General features: G+C 42.8%; 3 protein-coding genes and 1 non-coding gene across 5 annotated transcripts in view; all 4 read right to left on the bottom strand.

Annotated features, from left to right (window-relative positions):
• Positions 1–231: 231 nt before the first annotated feature.
• On the bottom strand, positions 232–8,328 carry TOMM20 (translocase of outer mitochondrial membrane 20). The gene is made up of 5 exons (XM_050316553.1): positions 8,130–8,328; positions 3,069–3,115; positions 2,272–2,353; positions 1,871–2,013; positions 232–739 (listed from the first exon to the last, which is right to left on the bottom strand). Exons 1-5 carry the CDS (start codon positions 8,251–8,253, stop codon positions 695–697), a joined length of 441 nt encoding a protein of 146 aa, XP_050172510.1. The 5' UTR covers positions 8,254–8,328; the 3' UTR covers positions 232–694.
• Positions 7,199–7,333, bottom strand: LOC126640827 (small nucleolar RNA SNORA14). Its single transcript, XR_007629157.1, has one exon. It is a non-coding gene; the product is annotated as a small nucleolar RNA SNORA14 (small nucleolar RNA).
• A 903-nt stretch (positions 8,329–9,231) lies between the features above and the next one.
• RBM34 (RNA binding motif protein 34) lies at positions 9,232–16,273 on the bottom strand. The gene is made up of 10 exons (XM_050314665.1): positions 16,081–16,273; positions 15,730–15,872; positions 14,462–14,681; positions 13,825–13,884; positions 13,220–13,263; positions 12,661–12,744; positions 12,370–12,433; positions 12,192–12,234; positions 10,333–10,451; positions 9,232–9,599 (listed from the first exon to the last, which is right to left on the bottom strand). Exons 1-10 carry the CDS (start codon positions 16,270–16,272, stop codon positions 9,288–9,290), a joined length of 1,281 nt encoding a protein of 426 aa, XP_050170622.1. The 5' UTR covers position 16,273; the 3' UTR covers positions 9,232–9,287.
• Positions 16,274–18,672: 2,399 nt separating this feature from the next.
• The window catches only part of ARID4B (AT-rich interaction domain 4B), an 89,197-nt gene continuing 87,316 nt past the window's right edge, over positions 18,673–20,553 (bottom strand). For both annotated transcript variants that reach the window (XM_050314663.1, XM_050314664.1), the window contains one exon: positions 18,673–20,454. In XM_050314663.1, coding sequence (XP_050170620.1) covers positions 20,324–20,454 — 131 coding nt within the window. In that variant the 3' untranslated portion in view covers positions 18,673–20,323. The remainder of the gene's footprint in view (positions 20,455–20,553) is intronic.

Below are 20,553 nucleotides of genomic sequence, written 5' to 3'. Positions count from 1 at the left end.
CATTAACAGAGCTTTCATGTTTGCCAGATAGTTTTTACTTGCATCCCTTTACATGTTGTTGTTCCTGACAGAAATGGATTTGTCACTCTTTCTGCAGCCAGTCATCTATTACCACTGTGATTTGCTTGTCCTTCTAAGGTGATCTGTTACTGTTTAAATGACCATATGTTTATTTTCTCAAGAAACGCCACAAGGTTTTAAGCTTAATTAAAAGCATTGGAAGACCAGCCATAACATTAAAAATAAATTTTAATGTTGCAATGTTTAGATCATTTGCTCTGACACCCAAATATTCTGAAATTTAAAGTAGTACTATAGGGACACACAAGTGCAGATAAATCTTTATTGCCATAACTTTGTTTTTTTCAAAAATGAGCATTGGGTTTTTAATAGGTCGTAGTTTTATGTCTCATATGTACAACATTACAACTGCGTATTTTAATAATAATGAAGTTAGTGATACTTTGATAACTCAACACAGTGTATTTATAAAATGAATTCTTATCAAAATACACTTTTCACTGGGATAATAAATAAAATCCTGCGAAACCCACCTACACAAAGTTAATTTTAACTCCGGTAGAACCCGATGTGGTACACAGTCCATTAACTACTATGTTTGCCCCTTTATCCCCCTACTGATGCTCATCTTCTGGGGTAAGAAAACTTTTTTTCCCCCCGTTGTGGTGTGACCTCATTCAACATCATCTTCAGCCAAGCACTGTGCACTTACAATTCTCTGTAAGAAGGAGAAAAACTCATTCACAATTACATAAAATTGACAGTAGGCAACTGATTATCAAGCAATGTAATTTTACACTGAACATTAACCAGTGTAATTACTGAGCAAACTGATTAAAGTTAAAAATGGCAATTTATTTGACTTAGGTTTTTGAAGTCAGTTCCACAGAAATTACATACAGTACAATGCCTAACAAAGCCAAAGACAGATAAACAATATCCTATCAGCCTCAAGTGATGATCTCTGTGTGGTTCTGGCTCTGTTCTCATAGGAAACATTTTTGCTCGATTGTTTCCCCCGACATTTATATCTCCTGTACCCTACACTTTTTGGTGTTACCACTAACTATAGGGACCTTAACCTGAAATGTAACCAGGCCTGAGCTGTAAAAAGAGCCAACTGATATCCAGCACTGAGCCTCTGCATTATGCCAGGTAACACCATTAGGGAGTACCCTTGCATTTCCAAGAATGTAAAACGTATTATTTATTATACAACAGACTCACCTGCCAGCATATTACCAACATTACCTGCACAGTACGCAGACTAAAAAGGGAGGGCATTTTATACACAGATCTGCTAACACTTTTCTCATCACAGAAACTCCCAAGCTTCCAAAACTGTCATGTGTTCTGGGGCTAGTTAACATTTTGTTTTTATAGATGTCCCAGAAGCAAAAGGGTAGCAAAAGCAACAGATTAATTTTATTGGACTTTCATAGCACTTACAGACACTTGTAGATATGAAATTTAATAAAAAGCCAACAAACTCAAGACCCAGGGCACTGAAATTACCGCTCTTCTGATTCCCCCAGCTTATATTTGGGAAACAGTGGATTCACTTGTAGTATCAGAGCTGTGGTCAGATTGTCTACTTCAAGAGCTTAGCAAACCCTACACACAAGAGAAGCGTTTTATTTCTACTTTAACCTGTTTGCTACTAGTGCTACATGAAAATTTTTATATTCACTTTTTAATGTCTCAGGTGAAAAAAAGCTTCTTTAAATCTAACTAAACATATTAAAAAAATCAGATTTCAAAACCCAATACTCAAGACTGAGGCAGTGCATAAATGATGTAGTTAGTTCAGTTACTTCGAACCCCAAACAACAGGGAACGCTTCACATACCTGGCTTATTGTAGGGAGCTTAGTTAGAAGCATTTGAAACACTGGTGGTGGAAGAGTCTGCTGTAGAACTTGTAGTAGCTGCTGGGGCTGTCCACACACAGCAATGGCATTGGTCAAGTGATCAACACCTTTTTCATATTCACCTGTATGACAAATCATAATGTTTTGAAATCAACCTTCTTCCACACGGTAACACATTTACATAAAGCACCCATCAACAGTGGATTAAATTCCTTGCTGGGTCTTCTGAACGCAAAAGGTTACAACAAGTAAATAGATTTTCCTAGAAGAATTCGACTCCCTCAAATATCTTAGTATATAAAAATCATCTTCTAGTAAAAGTAAAGAAAAATTATTTCACAATTTATCCTCCAGAAAAAAAAAATTAAATATGCCATCACCTTGAGCTAGCAGTTCCTCGCCAAGTTGAATCTCCTCAAGGAAAAACTTCTGAACCGCATCAGCATCTTTCAGATCAGGCAACTACAACACACAGAGTAAAGGTTAAGTTGGCCCTTAAACACCAGGTAATAAACAGGTTAGCTGAAAACATTCCCAACTGAAATCAAACATGCACACAACCACGCTGTTACACTGACACTGGCAAAACAATATGTGTCACCACTAAGTTAAATGAACACAGAATGTTTTTGAAAATCAGACGCAGGTCTCGTATCACTGCATCGCAAATCTGTAGAGAGACAGAACCTGAAATACCTCTGTTCAGTTCACTAACTACACAATTTTGTAGCAAATACAAATTCTAAGGTGTGTTATGTTTATAACAACTATATTTCTTAAAATTGTTTAAGAGAAACCTTATCTTTTCTTCCTAGTTCCATTGGTGATAAGGAAAGGGAAATCAAATACTTATGGCAAAAAAACATATTAACTTCAGTTATACATGTATCCCATCAATGATTTTAAGTCTGAAAACTCCTTGTGCATCCTATGAAGAGGAAAACTCCCTAAAAATCACACAGGGAATGTTGTACTTGCTAGTACAACTCTCTCTGATGCAAAAAAGGAACAACCGTATTTGTGAGCATTAAAAAACTAAGGACTGCATATTTGCAGAAGTGTTTGTAATGCTGCAATCAAAAAAACCCAGTTGTAATGCTGGATTTAAATAAATCTTACAAATAATACAAATGAAACATCTTTGAAAATAGCACTGCATTATTGAATGCATTATTACCTTGGAAAGCCCTGCTCTCTCTTTGGCAAGCTTCTGTTTCTTCCTTCCTGTAAGAATAAAAGCATCTTAGATTTTTAATTTGCAATTAAAAAGCTCTTCAGATTACAGTTTGAAACCGTGAACAAATCAAAGTTATTTTCAGAATAAGAAACTGCTAATGTATTCCAAACACTGAACACAAGACTGCAGCCCACTCTCTGCGACAGAACATCATTCAGAGGTCTAATGAGGGCTGGCAGTCACACACCAACCCAAAATGGCAACTCTGCTCCTGCGGCTATGGCAAACACCAACCGTGCAGGGCCTGCAGCTCACACACCTCAGGCACTAGAGGCGCACAGAAGCAAGGAGAATCAGTCATACAGGAATTCTCTACAGGATTCCTAACAATAAGCCACACAAGAGCTGTCTACAGGTCAAGGCTATCTAGTTTTGACCTATATGGCAGACCACCAACAGGGACTTCAGCAGGTCACAGCAGATACACTCAGGGTGCACTTTCCCAGCTGCTTTATAGCAGAGGCTTGGGAACCAGGTAATAGGGGGCAGTGTCTCATCATCCCACAGCAAGATGTGCTAAGGGATACATTTCTGAAACCTGAGGAAAGCAAACATCTAGAGATGAAACAAACATGGACAGATTAAACTGCCCAACCTACAGGCAAAAAGCTGGTCTGCTACTAAAGATCTACCACTTTAGCAAAACTAGGGTACTTAAAATGATTGCACGATAAATGTAATTAAAGTTGCTTTTAAAGCAACTTGGCAGGTATAAAGATATTTTTACGGTAACACCTATTCAAACAAGAAAGAATAGTTATACTAATACTGGTAATTTCCTTAGAACGATCATTTTTCTAAGTCTTCAGCTCATCAACTAGCTCATCAAATAGTTACACCAATAAAACTTCTAAATACAGCCTATGGTCAAACTGTCCTCTCACCATTTGTCCTCAGTGCCTGCTCAGAGAACAACTATTGACAAAGAACAACTGTCACACAGCCCTGATTTTTCTTTTGAGACAATTTTACAAGCTGGAAATACGTCTTAATATGACTAGCAGTTTTAAATGGTAATAAAAAATTTTCAATTGTCCACAGGATGAAGACATTTAGGAATGCTATTTCCTAGCAGAGTGATAACATAACGTGTGACATTTGTGGAAATGATGAAGCAATCTTTATATAAAGGGAGTTCACATTCTAACTACATGGACCACCCTTCCTACCTTTCACAACACCTTAAAAACCCTTAGCACCTGGGTTTCTAAAACTTCTTGATCTGTGTACATTATTTTACAACATTATGTTCAGAAAAATGTGTTGTATAGAACTGTAGCGTACTACAATTTTATTATGGTTATTTCTGTTATTAAAGAATTTAGTTTGAAAATTAGTGCTAACTGGCTCACTTCAACTTTTCTGAAGCATTAATTTGCACAGAAGTTGAAATTGCACTACTGTGCAAACAAGTTTCACTAATACGTAAAATCTTTTGGATTAAATTAAAACAAAAGTAGTATTTAACTGCTTCATTATCAAAAGAAGTCACATTGCAACTGTAGTGCATTCAGTGAAAACACCAAAAAGAAGTACAAAGAGTAAGATCTTAACATTGATATATCATTTTCAGAAGAAAATTGTCTTTTCTTGGCGTGATTATGACAGCATCTAAAATATTATAAAAGGTATAATTCACCAGGTTAAGTATTCAGAAATAAAGAAATACAAGACACACAGGTAACTGGCACTATTTAATAAAAGCTTTTGACTACTGATCACTTTTGAAATCATGTACTGTAACCTGAAAACAGTAAAGGAATATGAAGAATCACCAAGATTTAGAAACTGAACACTGAGATGTACTCAATCTTTCAAGTCTGATTACTGTGCAACTTTTCCACTTCGTAATACTCTTTTTCAGGTGTCTTTAAAAAGTCCACTAGATAAAGCAATTACAAAACCCAGATAACTCTGAAGGATATTTAGGAATTCTTCCCATATTGGTTGGTAATGCTAGTTTCAAAATATCTTCATTACCAGTAGCCAAAAGTTACATTTGTAATACCTTAAGCAAAAGCAAAGACTTTGAGGTGGTGGTGGGGGGAAACCCCTCCAAGTTTGTTTTCCCTTAGGGACGTCCCCTCCAAGAAAATTAAAAACTTCCCTCTTTTCTAAAGAGATAATCACATTTTAAAAATGGGAAGGGCAACGTTTTATGGAAGGAATCTTTATTAACATAGAAATGCAGTGTATCCCTCGAAAACTGAAAGCTGAGCTGCAGCTCTCGAAGTGCACAGGACCTGCAGGCCTTCCAGGCCCAGCCCTTGTATATGGGGAGCGAGTTTCCAACATGAACCATGGAAAACCTGTCCCACTGGCATGGGTTGCAAAAAGCCCCAGGTAGCCCCAGTAGCTTCCCAACCAGCCCCACAAAGGAGCAGGAGGAACAAAAAGCCATTTCCACTTTCAGCTCCCACCAGTGCATTCCTGCCTATTGGCCTCTTCTCACACCACTGTCCAGGTAGAAGGTGCAAAATTCAGCTTGGTCAGAAATTTCGGCTGTCTCTGAATGAGAAGATCAGTGACAGAACACATACCACTTTATTCATTCAAGAAGGCAAATATCTAAAATCTTGTAATCGTATCTAAAATCTTGTAATCTTAAAATATAGCTGGGGAACCTAAGCAGCTTCAGATGTTTACAGTTTTGCTATCTTTTGGTCCCAAGACTAAATTGGACATGCCCCCAGAGCAGCAACACTAAACATCTGGCCACCTCATTTTTATGCTGGGCCTTTGCAATGTAAACTTTGGCCCTAACACAGCCCACAGAGATGTACAACATAACCAGGAGGCCAAAACAAAATACTGCTTCCTCATTTGCCAGCACGTGCTTGTCCAAATATGACAGGCAAATCCACTGATTTGTCAGATCTCCTGTCCTTCCCCAATTCTGCTGACATTGCATCACGGAGGCTGCAAAACAATCTTATCCCGAGAAGGTTGGTGAAAAAAAATGTGCTGTAAAGGTGGTTTCTGCAAGTTTTCCATCACACGCCCCCATTATTGCCCGACAAATGGAGCACCTTCACATAAAGAACTGCAAGTGGCTGCTGCACTAGACCTTTTTGGTCAAACAGTTTACAGCCCAAGCCTTACTGTCTACCCAACAGTAGAAATGCTGATCAGTGGCACCAGTGCTGGACCATCCACACTGAAGAATCTGTTACACTACCACAAAAATAAATAAACCCAAGTTCCTTAATACTAACTAAAGCCTTACAACTAAAAGCAGCCCAGTGCATCATGTGCAAGGACTGCAAGTCATACAGGGATGTTCTCCAAATGACAACTGCCACCCTCCAGCAAAACAACTATGGATGTGTTTGCCGCTTTAAAGAACATGACAATTCTTAACCAGAGTGATCATAAGGTTTATTCATGACTGGATAGAGGTTCAGCTAATGAGAACCTGGACTGCAAGACTCTTATGTAATTCAGTATTTTTCCTACAATGTGTTTGGCATCAAAGGAAAACCCCAGGGTTGGTTATACTGCCAAATATCGAGTCTGCTTGAGCAACACAAGCACATACCATCTTACTGTGCTAGAACTTCCCAATGAAGGACTTGCACTGCAGGGAAAAAAGTGCTTGGAAGACACACAAGAGGAATGTGCCTAAAATCCTACACACGTGAGCGAAGGCCTGAAGATGAAATATCTGACAGACATGGCTGGCTGTGGAGGAGCTTTCAGAGAGCAGAATAAATTTGCTGTTAAACATCAACACTGGTCACTCCACAATTCAATCCATCGAGGCAGAACCAAACCTCTTTGGTTGTGTTTTAATGTTATCAGGTAAATATTCATTTACAACCCATCCAGCTATTGACTCTTCCATCCATGGACCTGCTGATCACGTCATGTTTGCTTGCCAGGGAACTTTACCTTAACGTTAACTTCTTATCTTCAGATCAGTTACCAAAGGAAACAGACATATTCCCACAACAGAATCAGCCCAGCACAGCAAACATCAGCTTATTTCTCAGGATTTACTTGAGTCCCTTCAGAGTGCCCGTGCTTACAACTCCATTTAAAACCCTCACTAACTATTAAAACACTTAAATAAATGTTGAAGATGTGAAATAATGAAGAGCCATGGGAGAAGAGCTCTGCATTTTGGATTAATCAACAGTTTTCTCTGGCATTCATTCTTATCCTGGAAGCCAACAGCAGAGCTGCCAGGAGGGTTTAGAATGCAGCCGATGAAATACCTGAGAGCTGCCACCGACCCCTGTCTCACACAGCAACACCTTCACTGTTAGAGATCACTGTTTTATCTGCTCGTCTTCCAAAAACGAGAAAGAATAAGTGTCACCACGTAAAAGTGGTGGCTATAATAGCATGGCTGAGCCTGTAGGAGAGCAGTGTGTGGGGAAAAAAAAAAAGGGGAGGGGGAGGTAAATTATTTTCAAGTCAAGCATCCGAGACGGAAACCACAAGTTACCCAACACCTACAGCAAAGGACGACCCTGCCCACAACCACCCGAAAGGAGGGGGTAGCGAGGCGGGGGCTGCTCTCTGCTACCGTGCCCGCAGGGAGAGGGCCAGAGGACAAGGGCTTAGGCTGAGACAGAGGGCATTCAGATTAGATGCTAGGAAAAAGATATTTTCGCTGTTCGGCTGGCCGGGCATTGGAACGGGTTGCCCAGGGAGCTGGTGCAGTCACCGTCCCTGGCGGTGTTCATGAGCCGTCCGCATGCGGCGCGGGGCGATGGGGCTGAGCGGATTGAGGGTCACGGTGGGAGCGCCGGGCGGGTGGCTGGGCTGGACGGCCCTGAGGGTCTCTGCCAGCCTTGGCGGTGACACCGACTCCGTGCCCCGGCCCCTCGCTGCGGTGCAGGGACGGGAGGCCCCGCGAGCACCGGGGGGGCCCGGCGGGTCCCGAGGGCGGCGGCGCCACGAGCGGCCCTCGCGCGGGGCGGGCGGCCGAGCAGGGGGGACACCGAGGGGAGAGCGGACGGGACGGGAGGGGAGGGGGCGCCCCGGGACACTCACGCTCCCGCAGCCGATTCTTGAAGTTGGGGTCGCTTCGCCTCTTGCGGTCGAAGTAGATGCAGTAGCCGATGAAGAGCGCCCCGCAGAGCCCCGCGGCGATGGCGCCGGTCCTGCCCACCATCATGGCGCCCCCCGGCCCGGCCCGCGCCGCAGCCACCTTGGCCCGAGCGCCCCGCGGAAAGGACCCCGCCGCGCTTCCGCTCGCGTCATCACGCGGCGGCGGCGCGGGGGCGCCGAGCGCGGTGCCTGCGAGGGGCAGCCGAGCGCATGCGCGGAGCGCGGCGAGGGGCGGCGCGCGCGCGCGGGGGCGTGGCCTCGGCGGCGGCGCTGAGGGCGGGCACGGCGGAGGGCGGGAATGGCGGCGGTGACAGTGACGGGTGACAGAGACAGTCACGGGTGACAGTCACGGGTGACACAGACAGGCACGGGTGACAGTGACAGTCACGGGTGACAGTCACGGGTGACAGAGACCTCGGCGTCTGCCAGCACGGCCCAGGGCCACCACCACCCTGTCAATCACACCACAGCACCAATGCCACGGCCGGCCTTTCCTTAAACATCGCCACCTCCTCGGGCAGCCCATTCCAGTGTTTGATCACCCTTTCTGCGAAGAGATTCCACCCCCACGTCCCCACGATGTCCAGCCTAAACCTCCCCTGGCACAGCTCATCCCATCACTTGTTACCTTGATCCCCACCTTCAGGTAGTTGTGGAGAGTGATGAGGTCTCCCCTGAGCCTCCTCCTCTCCAGGCTAAACACTCCCAGCTTCCCCAGGCGCTCCCCATAGGCCGTGCACTCCAGACCCTTCACCAGCTCCACTGCCCTTCTGTGGACAACAACCCAATGCCCAAACCAACAAGTGTATCTTGGTAACAATTACCATTTCATCACACCCGAGTCTGCTGTGAGTCGCTTTTCCTGCAGTCATTTTGGGTAATCCTACTCAACTCCAAAAGAAACAGTTCATAGTTAACCTCTGCGGAAAGAGACCTCAGCTGGAGGTGGATTCCTGGAACGCAGAATAAAATCGTGCAATACTTCACGCTGCCTGCTGGGAGAAGCCAAATGCCCCAGAGCGAACACCAAGAACGACTACAGCTGTATTAGCAAACAAAATTTATGACAACACACTCTTACATACATCAATCTTTATGACACTAATTAGCATTTTTATCTGCTCGATTCTTATCAAAATTCTGTTTGTTTTTTCCAGCTTTTTTTTTAGGAATAGTTTTTAGTCTTTTCGGTTTAATGTTCTTCTTCAATGGGGTTGCTTTTTCACCAACAAAAGAATCATTAGAGTAGCTCTTCTTTTTTGTTGTGGTATCAGCTGTGGCCTTGGAAGCATGAGACCGGCCTGGAATTTTCTGTGGTGCTTTCCTCTTGTCTCCTGTGCGCTGCACTCGTATCTTTCTTCCCATCAGAACAGAGTTGTTGAGCTTCAGAGCAAGATGTACAGCATCTGTGTTCTACAAAAACAGACACGGAGTTCAAAAGCAGCACTGATTCCAATTCACTGCTTTCAAATTAATAGTTACCTTTGTTGAAAATTCGTAAGCAGGATTTTACAATTAAGAGTACTCAAACTGCTCTAGTGAATGACACAAGATCTCTGCTCAGGAACACCAGCACACCCATGCAGCCCACACACTGAGGCACAGAGACCTGACAATGGGCTACAGAACAGCTTAAACGCGACACAGAAGTCAGGGGCAGAGAGATGAAGGAGAAACTGGGGGAAGAGAGGCACTGAACTGCAGGAAATAAACTAAGGAAGATAAGGCTGGGAGAGTATGAGAAAGCAAGATGTACTGAATCAAAAGTGGAGAGTCAGTAAGCAAACCTGTTGCAGGAAAGGATTCCACTGCCATTTGGACACATACGAAATAGGAGAACATTGCAGTTATACCAACAAACTCATCTGTCTCTCCTTTAAGACTTTCCCTTAAACTCACTTCTTTCACCCCGTTTTACAGCTTTTGCTTGTACAACATCTGAAATAGTTTGTTTTGTATCTGCTTCCACAGAACTGGTCTTCCAAGCTGCTTTTAACATACACAACAACACTACCATTTCACATCATACAAGTATATACAAACCCCAAAAAAGTTACTAAAAAGGTAAAAAAAAAATGCTATAAAGGCAGATCCCAATTCAAATTTTGAAGAATTCCCAGCGTGCTGGCAGGCCGTGCACACATACCTCAAAGAGAACATATCCAAAGCCTTTTCCCAGGCCAGTCTCTCTGTCTCTCACAACTCGCACTCCCACGACATCTCCGCAGACCTGGAAGTGTTCTCGCACGGCATCGTCGAGGATGTCTGCAGGCAAGCACAAGGGAACAGATCTCTCTCTTTCGCAACACACACAGCTTTAAAAGCCTGGCCCAAACCCAAATAATATTTCACGTTCACCAATTCAGGTACACGGCATCAGTGGTTCAGAAAAACCCCAGCAAGTTAACAATGCAGACTTTATAAAAGGCTATTTGTTTTGATAGTTACCCATTTGCCTGCTTTGAAGAGTACAACATAAATCACAAATAAGAATGAAGGCAAAGACTGAAATAAATTTTTCAAATAATTTCATTTATGGTTGGAACACAGTGGAAATTATGATTCCTGCTACATTTTTGCAGCTCCTTCTTATGCCGGCATTTCTTTCTAAGAATTACTGCTGATGATAATGAGCTTGAGCTGGCAGTTCTTCAAGTCAAATGCTCAATGACTGCGCTGTGAATTTTAGCTGAATGGGGGAGAAGGGATTTACAGTTTCCAATCACAGCTGCTATACAATTATTTGGATAATAACTGGATATGCAATGCTTTCTCTATCTCATGCCTACACAGACAAGTGTAATGTATCATGACAAAAACACATGTTATTCTCTTTTTTGAATAGTTATGCTTCATACAATCCCCTTACATAGATATCAACATCTCTCTATTAAGGGGAGGGGCTGAACTTAATAGTATGGGTGTAACCACAGCAACGGGACTTAGATGTGCTGAGAAAGGTTCAAGCTGCTGAAGTAACTTCAGAGCATGGCGAATCACAGAGTCATAGAATATTGTGAGTTGGAACAGACCCACAGGGATCATCGAGTTCAACTCCTGGCCCTGCACAGGACATCCCCAAGAATCACACCAGGTGCCTGAGAGCATTGTCCAAACGCTTCTTGAACCCTGTCAGGCTTGGTGCTGTGACCACTTCCCTGGGGAGCCTGTAACATCCAAACCTTTTTCTGCAGCATCACACAGTCCTGACACAAGCTCTACACAACAGGCACTAGTAATATCACCACAATCAGATTTGTCACCTGTCACGTTTTCAGACAGGTCAAGTGTTACAGACTGAGGTTCAAAGCCTGTCTGTTCCAGTGTTACTGTTGCAGTACATGTGGCTCTGCACCAGGCCACAGGCACAGGGCAAGCCTTCATCCAGAGTATTTACACATCCACACGACCCCTAAGTCAGATGCTTGTACCGAGGACCCTGGCTCTTTTAATATCCTCACATAGACCACAACCAATGATGACCCCTTTATCTGCTCTCCAGTCTACTTAGAAGCAGCTGAGTATTCCTCAAGCATTGAACCTCAGCTGCAGGGTAAACACCTCCACAGGGGTAACAACTGATCACCAAGGGCTGTCTGGGCACAGTCACTAACTCTGTGGCTCACAAACAGCATCAAAATGAGAAGCCATCGCTGTCCATCACTTTGAATCAGTTCACAACAGCTACTGGTGGTACCCCTTGAACAGTTCAGAAAGGTATGGCCTGTGCAACTTAGTCATATTTGTTTGAAAAACATCAAGTGACAAAAAGAAGTAAAGCACTCACAGTGCTACCAACAGTAAAGAAAACAATCAACTTGCAGAACCTGACAAAAACTTACAACCCCTTTAGGTGCTTCCATTAACAAACAAAAATTAATACCAGCAAAAGATATTTAGCTACCTAACCATGCCACCCTAAATATCGAGAAATAAAAAACCTAATGTCAACATATTCCATAAACGTTAAGCGACCCGACACGTAACAACCCACTTTTGACCTACCGTATGGGAGATTTCCCAAGAATACAGATCGTTTATTGTCATGCTAAAGAAAACAAGAGAGATGAGACAGCAAGTTATTTGTTACAGAAAAAAAAAACCCAACAAAACAATCAAACAAAAACAATAACCCCCGCAGCCAAAGCAGAAAAGAGTTTTTCTAGTCACACATCTTACTTACTGAACTGGTTTTAGATGCGGTGTCAACTCTGATGTGAAATCCACTAGCAATTTCTGTTCCATTCCTTTTTGTAGCCAAAAGCAAAAAGTTTTAAAAGTGAATTGAGTGTTAATTACCTTAGAATGTCACTGCATCCAAAATGCAGTGTATTCAAAACGCAAAGCTACTTTTAGGTTTGAACAAACATTTTATTCTTGATTCATGCAAGAGTGGGGAGAGTGTTTAAATTTAGCTGCAAATCTCCCTGAACTCTCTCTTCAACAGGGAACGAGGAACTAAACTGAAACTTACTCCTTCAGAGCCTTCTCGGCACCACATTCTTCCTTAAAGACAACATAGGCATTAACAAACTTTGCATTGGGGTGCACCTTGTGCCTGGAACATGAAAAAGACACATTAATGTTAAAATCATTTTGATTATATGCAGTGCACAAGCACTTCTTGTTGGACACATCTATGCCTCTGCTCGTTTCACGCTCACTAACAGCTTCATTTCTCTTATTGGTCAAGCTAGCCCTATGTATGTGCAAGGGAGTCCCACTGCGTACAGCCTGTCTATGCACCCTGAGCAAGCTTCCTCAGCTCATAAACGTATCCAAGGACTATTAGTAACTTCTTCCTTCCTAAAATAGAAGAAATGAAACCTCAGGTAACAAATTACTGGTGCACATGGCGCATAATTCTTTATCACTTATCAAGAAAACTTAATACACGCAAAGGTAATGACAAAAGACAAAACCCCACAAAATACATTAAAAAAGGCCTAATATAGTCAAACTTTTAAAAACCAACACACAAAAATTATTTTGGCCTTGAAAAATAAAGCGTGGAATTCACAAGAGGAACCTACTTGATTGCTGCTACCTTTTTGGATATAGTATCTTCTGCTGGAATCTTTAAGATAAAAAGAACTCGAGTTAGGTGGGGCTAGTGTCAGCTTATCTCAAAGACTCGTTCTTGAAGACAAACAGGAATTCAACCAGTGCCATTCCCACCCAAAGCAACGTAGTCAGGACAGTGAGCAAATGATGCAAGTGGCTCGTCTTAGAGATGATCTACAAAAACCTTGGAGTTAGAGAGCTTGCTTTGTCAGTTTCTTGAGTTCCACGACTGTTACTGTCAACTATTTTAGCAAATACACCAATTTACAATCAACATGTCTTTGCTACTACAAATTAAAAACAGGTAAGTAATGCCTTAGCTAAACAAGCATTAATAATAGCATTCCTCTTTCAGAGAACATAAAGCTCTGATTCTGGATCAACTGCTGCTACAGGAAAAATGCATTTGTGCTGCTTCTGTGGTAATGTCTCCAAGGCTTCTTTCTAATGGCAAAGCCACATAGAGACCCCCAAACCCACTTCCGAACTAATGAGGATATAAGCCTTACAAATACTATTGCCCTTTAGGACAAACAAATAATTTTGTTACATAAGATCTGAAGAAATAACATACCAAAGACCGGAAGCGAATTGACTGGATTTGTCCATACTTCTTAAAAAGAGATTTCAGTACCTAAACAAAAGATATTACAAACATTCAGTACATTTTCGCACCCTGGTAATGAGAATGATTGTTCAGTATTTATTAGTAAACACTGTTCTTACACTGTTTTCCTTTTATGAGGTCCCTTAAAGGGCTACTAAAATATGCAAGTAATTCGTAACTATTTCTGTGTTTCTTGTGTCAGCTTGTTCTACAGACTGCCAAAGCTGAAGTCGTGTCTCTTACTATGGAAGAAAGTATAAATTTAACATGTTTTATGTAACAGTCTGAAGCACTGTTTGCATTCAAAATTAGAAGCAGACTTTGTAACTGCAGTTCTCATTTATTCAGTCATTTTTTCACTGACAGAGAAACAGACCAATTCTACTCAAGAAAGACAAACCGTAACCACTGCCGTAAAAAGCCCAACTCCAAGAAACCAGAGAGATGACCTCTAATGGTTTCTGAGAATGAGCACTATTTTCCACTTTCCCAAAAGCAATTTCAGTCACAAATGTGCGGGGCTTTTCAGCTGGAAACATCCCCTCAGACTGAGGACTGCTGTAACTCCTTTCATTCCTTTAGCTGACAGAATCCACCCACGTACCTGAACAGTACAGTCGACAGGTAAGTTTCCAACAAACACCGTTCTTCTGTCTACCGTTTCATCAGCCACCTTTTTTCTCTTTTGTTGTCCTGCAGTCGTGCCCGTAGGTGAATTAACAACACTTTTGGTGACGGTTTGAGAAGCCTTTTTCTTTTGCTTCGTTTTGTTTTGAAACAGTTTTTGATCCTCCTCTTCATCTGCCTGCTTCAAAGCGTTCTCTCTTATCAGAAACAGACACAGAGATTACAACTGATGGGCATAAAACAGGGAGTTTGAAGTCAAAGAACTGAAGCCTCCAAGAGAAATATTTTAACTTACACTTTACATTATGTTCAACATAAAATTTCAAAACACTATTTTGTTTATTATGCATTAAACAAACATATCTGACCGTTCCATAACATGGAAAACTATTTGCTATCCCGAGGACATTACATTCACTATTTAGTAGGAATAATAAATAAATACTTCAGAATTAAATAATTTGATAGCCTCTAAAAATGAAGTGAAAACAAAACCAACCATCTTTGCATGCTAGAACTAAAGACAGATTTAATCCTTCCCAGTATCCACAATACTCAAAACAGACAAACCTCTGGAATTCTGCCATGCTCTACCAAACCTCTATCTATCCAAACCCATCAATGAGCAGATCTGAAGGAGCCCCTGGAAGGCTGCTGACATCAACACAGCACACAGGTTCCATGGGCACAGTGGAAAAGACACAGTGCCAAAGAGGGGCCAAGGTGTTAGCCTCGTGCTACAATCAAGCGCACTTTATTATCCAAACTGCATCGTACAACCTGCTCTGACAGCATCTTGGTTCAAGTTTTAAGAGAACAGACAGTGTAACAGAGGTTCTGTGTCACAGCAGAGGTCAAGCATGATCAGCACAAGTCCCTCTGTCTGGCACCTTGCTCCTGCTGAAATCAACTCTGCTTCTTTGACCCCAGGTCTGCTGGATGAAGCCAACTACAGCTAGAAACATCTCCATGTTCTAGAGAAAACTGGATTCAAGTGTCTTCATCTACAACCGCTGGAGATGGTAGCTCTCTTAACAGGGAATTTGCATTTCACGGACCCAGCTCATCAAGAAGCTGCAGCTTTCAGCAGAAAGCTACAGAAAAGTTGCACAATCTTGAAAATAATCTTAAACACCAGGTTGAAGATGAATAGTAGAACTTCGTTATTTCGTCAAACTCACGATATTATGATTAATCTAGATGTTGGGATTTATAAAAAGCCATAAAACGGTCTCACCTACTCACCTGTCAGACAGTTTTTTCTCTGCTTTTGAACGGTCCTTTTTTCCGGCTTTCTTCACTTTTACCGGAGGTTCTTGCACGATGGAGGAGCTCTGGTCTTCTGACACTTTCTCCGCTTCTTCCGTACGCTTCCTTTTCTTATTTTCCTTTAGAGAAATCGGACAGATTCCAGAACAAAACTCCAGGAACGCACGGCAGGCATTTAACACGCTGGAGCTGTAACTTGGAGCGCCACGCCCGGAACCCACCGCTGCAGGGGGCTGCACCTGCGGAATCACCCCACCCACCCATCCACCCACCCACTCACCGCCGCCGCTGCCCCCGGCCCTCACCCACCCGCCCCCCGTCACTCACCGCGGGCACGGCCACCAGCACGGGCGGGGCTCCGCCGCGGAACAGGCGTGCGAGGGGCGCGGGGGGCGCCGCGCCCGCCCCGAGGCTGCCCGACACCTGCCCCACCACGTACTGCTCCTGCTCGGGCTCCCTGTGCTCCCTCCCGGCCGCCGGCGGGCCCCGCGCCCCCGCGCCGCCCCTGCGGACCCGCATGGCGGATGCGGAGCTGGGCGGGAACGCGCTCGTCACTTCCGACGCGCGGGGCCCGCGCTGCTCCCGGGACCGCCCCCGCAACGCCCCGGGGCATCCGCGCCCGACCGCCCCCTGCGAGCCCTCCGAGCGCCGGGGCCCGCCCCGCCGCACGGCCCCAGCCTCTCCCAGCCTCTCCCAGCCACGGCGTGGCCGTGCCGAGTGTGCGCCCCTTCGGCCGAGCCCTGCGCGGCCGCGGTAGCAACGCAGAAACATCCAGCGCCAGGACGAGATGGACACGGTCTCAAGCTGCACCAGGGGAGGTTTAGGTTGGCCGTCAGGAAGAATTTCTTCGCAAAAAGAGCGATTAGACATTGGTTGGAGTGGGCTGCCCAGGGAGGTGGTGGAGTCACCATCCCTGGAGGTGTTTACGGAAAGACTAGATGGAGCACTTAGTGCCATCGTCTAGCTGACACGGTGGTGTTCGGTCATAGGTTGGACTCGATCTGAGAAGTCTTTTCTAACCTCATTGAATCTGAATCTGTGATCAGCGTGTGACAGGGTTGTCTCACTGATTGCTCACGATCCTCAGATCCAAGGGAAGCTGAAGCAAACAGGCCAGCTCTCAGGCTGTCACCTTACGTGTTTGATGCAGTTTTTGAGCTGCCAGCATTAGCAACTTTGTTGGCACCAATCCTGAATGGAAGGCAAAACAAGTAATGCAGCTGTGGAATAAAGGGAAAGCATTATTCTTGACATGTGCACCAGGTATCCCCTGCCTTGTCCTCTGAATGCTGGGAAAGATAGGGACCCTCATGGATGGGGTCAGCCCAAGAGAATACACAAATTGTTAAGAATGGGCAGGTGGCTGCTGCATGACTTTTAAGTGCCTTTTTTTAATCTGCCTTCACACAGAGAAGCAGCACTGCAGGTGACACAGGTGGGGCACAAGAGGCTCAACCACTGTAACAATCCACATGACACTGGACAAGCATTCGTCTGGTACATTCCAGAGACTCAGTCAGTGAAGCTCAGCAAGAGGCACAGAGCCTCCAGAAAATCTGCCAAAGAGCAGAAAATTTCACAGCTTGATGGGAACTACCCAGTCATAACCATGTACAGGCAACAGTGGAGACTGCAAATTAAGGGAGGTGAGAGCAATGCAGAGCCTTCGAGCAAGGCACGTTTTCCCTTGGCATACGCCAATCTCAGCTATTCTCTACATCATCAATTGTGAGACACACAAAACCGAGTCTATTGCTCAGCCAAAGTGTAAAGGATAAACCACGGGTAGTTTGTCTTGCTTTGCCTCTCAGGCTGTGGTCTAAGCAGGCACTCAGGAGTAAGGGAAGAGCCCAGCAGGTACTGCTAGAGGTAAACTTCCTCAGCTTCAAGCACAGTGCACGTGCCAGGGAGGGACCTCACCCACATGTAAAGCTGCATTACAATACGTACCCTGAAAAGCAGCTCAGGTTTAACCCACTGGAGCATGGGATAAAACTGCCTGGCTAACAGATTGCCAAAGGTACCTTCCTTTGTAACCACTGGGACACAAGCGGTTCTACGAACCTTGAGAGTACCATTTACAGACACACTTCACAGAAGAGGTGCAATGTAAAACATGCAGAACAAAATGTTTGACTAGCCATCAAACTGCACGAGAAGTACAATAAAAATTAAATGATTTCTGTATTGAGGATAAGCAAAAATCCTACTAAGGCAAAAACGCCACTTGGGAGCAGGAAGGTGATTAATGATCCCTGTTTTGAACAGGTAAGCAAACAAATGCCCCCCACCCCAGACCAAAGTCAGTAATTGCCACATCAAAACAAATATGCTGACACTAAAACTGAGAGCTGATCAAGAACTAGTAGTGAGTGAAGAGGTGAATTTGCTCTTGCTTACCCAGATGTAGTTCCCAGTTACATCAATACCTGTTAGGCCTATTGAGACTGAAAAGCAGAACTGAACTATTACAACTTCGATTCCACTCAAACAGATGAAAATACTCTCTGAGTAGCCCCACTGAAATTATTATTAAAATTACTCCTGTCAGTGTCAGATTACTGGTAGTTCTTAACATGGTCAATGTTTCCTCAAGTTATTTATCATTGTTTGCTCCTGTCAGCTCCATCAGTAATCTGTCATTTTGCAGGTGTAACAGTATTTTGGTTAACTTAACTGTAGCCAGCAGTTTGTTTCAACAGGCACTGCCTTCATGATGGGCCACGCTTTCGCTTTCTGCTGAAAAAGAGGATGTATTTGAATTAATTGCCAAGAGGACAATTAGCCAATGCACCTGCTCTAATGTATCTTTATATGTCTATACAGCACATCAGAGATCATTTGCTAAACTGATTCTGCAGCTTGACATAATTTTCATGAACACACTACAGTTGCTTAATTAAACTGTTAGAAACAAAATCAGGGATTCACAAACTATGGCATTTTATTTCAGAGGCCTTTGCTTACATTTGTACAATATATTACATAACTCTCCATTTTCTGCAGAACCTAATATATATTTTATAGCTTTTTTCTATAAGCTTTTCCTTCAATGTCTGTCAACAAATTTTTACAGTCCTGTACAATTCTGAATACTTGGAAACCATTTTCAATAAAATCAGTTATAACCTTAAGCGCACACTACGAAGACTGAAAATGCTTTTCTTAGAAAAGTCAAATGAAAAAGATTCTGACACTCTAGCATCTACAAACAAAATGCTTTGAATTCTTACATGTTGTATTGCCAGAAAACAAAGAAAAACATGCCAGCCCCTATTTCCCCAGGCAAAAGAAGTACACAGAACTACAATTAAAACAGTAAAACAATCTGTACAATAAAGTACTGTGTATTAACAGTGCCAGGTATTAAATAGCTTGAATGAACACTTCCGCAATATACAAATGTCTTACAAAGGTATAGAATTAACAGGAGAGAGCTTGGGATCCATTCAACATAAAATCAATACAAGTGAAAACATTTTGAAGTTGGTTTTGGAATTTGTACAAGGCATTTAAAAAATTAAACATCTACCACTCGGCTAGCTAGTTATTTTAAAAACAATTACCCTTTTGTGGCAGTGTTGGTATCAGCAACCACAAATTATAACCTCACACCTTACTCCCTCTTGAAGTCCTCTCCTTGAAGCTCGTAATAAAATAAGCATTACAAATGAAATATTTGTTGCTTTAAGGGGAAAAGAAACATTTACAAGAAAACACAAAAATATACCTGTTATAATCCATTATGAATAAATATACACTTTAAACTGGCTGAATACAATCTTTATACATTAAGATTTAATACAGTTTGTTAGCCATTTTCTTTCTTTTTCATAATGTATTTTATCAAAATTAAAAAAAAATACTGTTTTATAGAAAAATGGCAAAGTACAGTAGTTTCATTCCAATTAATGGGTTCTTAAAACCCAGAGTAACCTCTTTAAGCCTAATTCAAACCTGTAAACATTAGTCAGTCTTTTTTTTTTTTTTTAAAGGAATCCTCATATTTGGTTATCAGGACCGATGTCAAACATCCTACTAACTGCAGGTTTTGAATAGATGTGCTTGACGTATACAATTAAAGCCACTATAAGGTGACTTAGCAGTTAAAAAACAATTAGCTTGTACAAATGAAAATATTTTCAATATTTGTCATAAATAAATGGAAAAATATCAAATGTTCCAGCTTTAACAAAATACCAGGGAATACAGTAAGCCTTACCACATTGATTTTAGATCACCCCAACAACTATATGCTTATTGTCCTGTCTCTACAGGCAGTGAACAGCCTCCATTTGCCACAGTGGAAGGCCTTCGAGTCACTGGACTTACAATTCCCAGACAAGTTGGAAACAATTATTGCTTGAGGAAAAGCAGTTTGTTGTACTTTTTCTTCATAAAAGTGCACTTAAGTGCAAAGTTAGCTTGTCAAGAAACAACTTTAAATATAAAATAGTGCTTGTCTGAATTTTGTGCCACTGTGCAGTATAAAAAAAAAAAAAAAAAAAGAAAAAAAAAAGAGTGGCCCTCAGCAGCCATTAAGTGCAAAGTGCTTTGGCAAGTCCTGCTGTCACCTGCACTCAACTGACATTCCATTCTGTGACGAACTTGACATAGAAGGTTCTGCTAACGTTAACATAACTGCAGCCGTAATGGAACTAGAGGAAGGTGATGAGGAGGAAGATGATGTAGTAGCAGCACCTGCACAAGAAAACACAGGTTATACAGCTTTGTAAATCAAGCAATAAAAATGTTTTCCTATTCAACAACAAGCATTGGTGTACACTGACTCCAGCAACT

Source organism: Myiozetetes cayanensis, unplaced genomic scaffold (genome assembly GCF_022539395.1).
Source record: "Myiozetetes cayanensis isolate MyiCay16 unplaced genomic scaffold, myiCay2020 scf2-11, whole genome shotgun sequence".
Classification (NCBI taxonomy): domain Eukaryota; kingdom Metazoa; phylum Chordata; class Aves; order Passeriformes; family Tyrannidae; genus Myiozetetes; species Myiozetetes cayanensis.
Note: the sequence above shows the minus strand (reverse complement) of the source record. Positions and strands in the feature narration are given on the sequence as shown.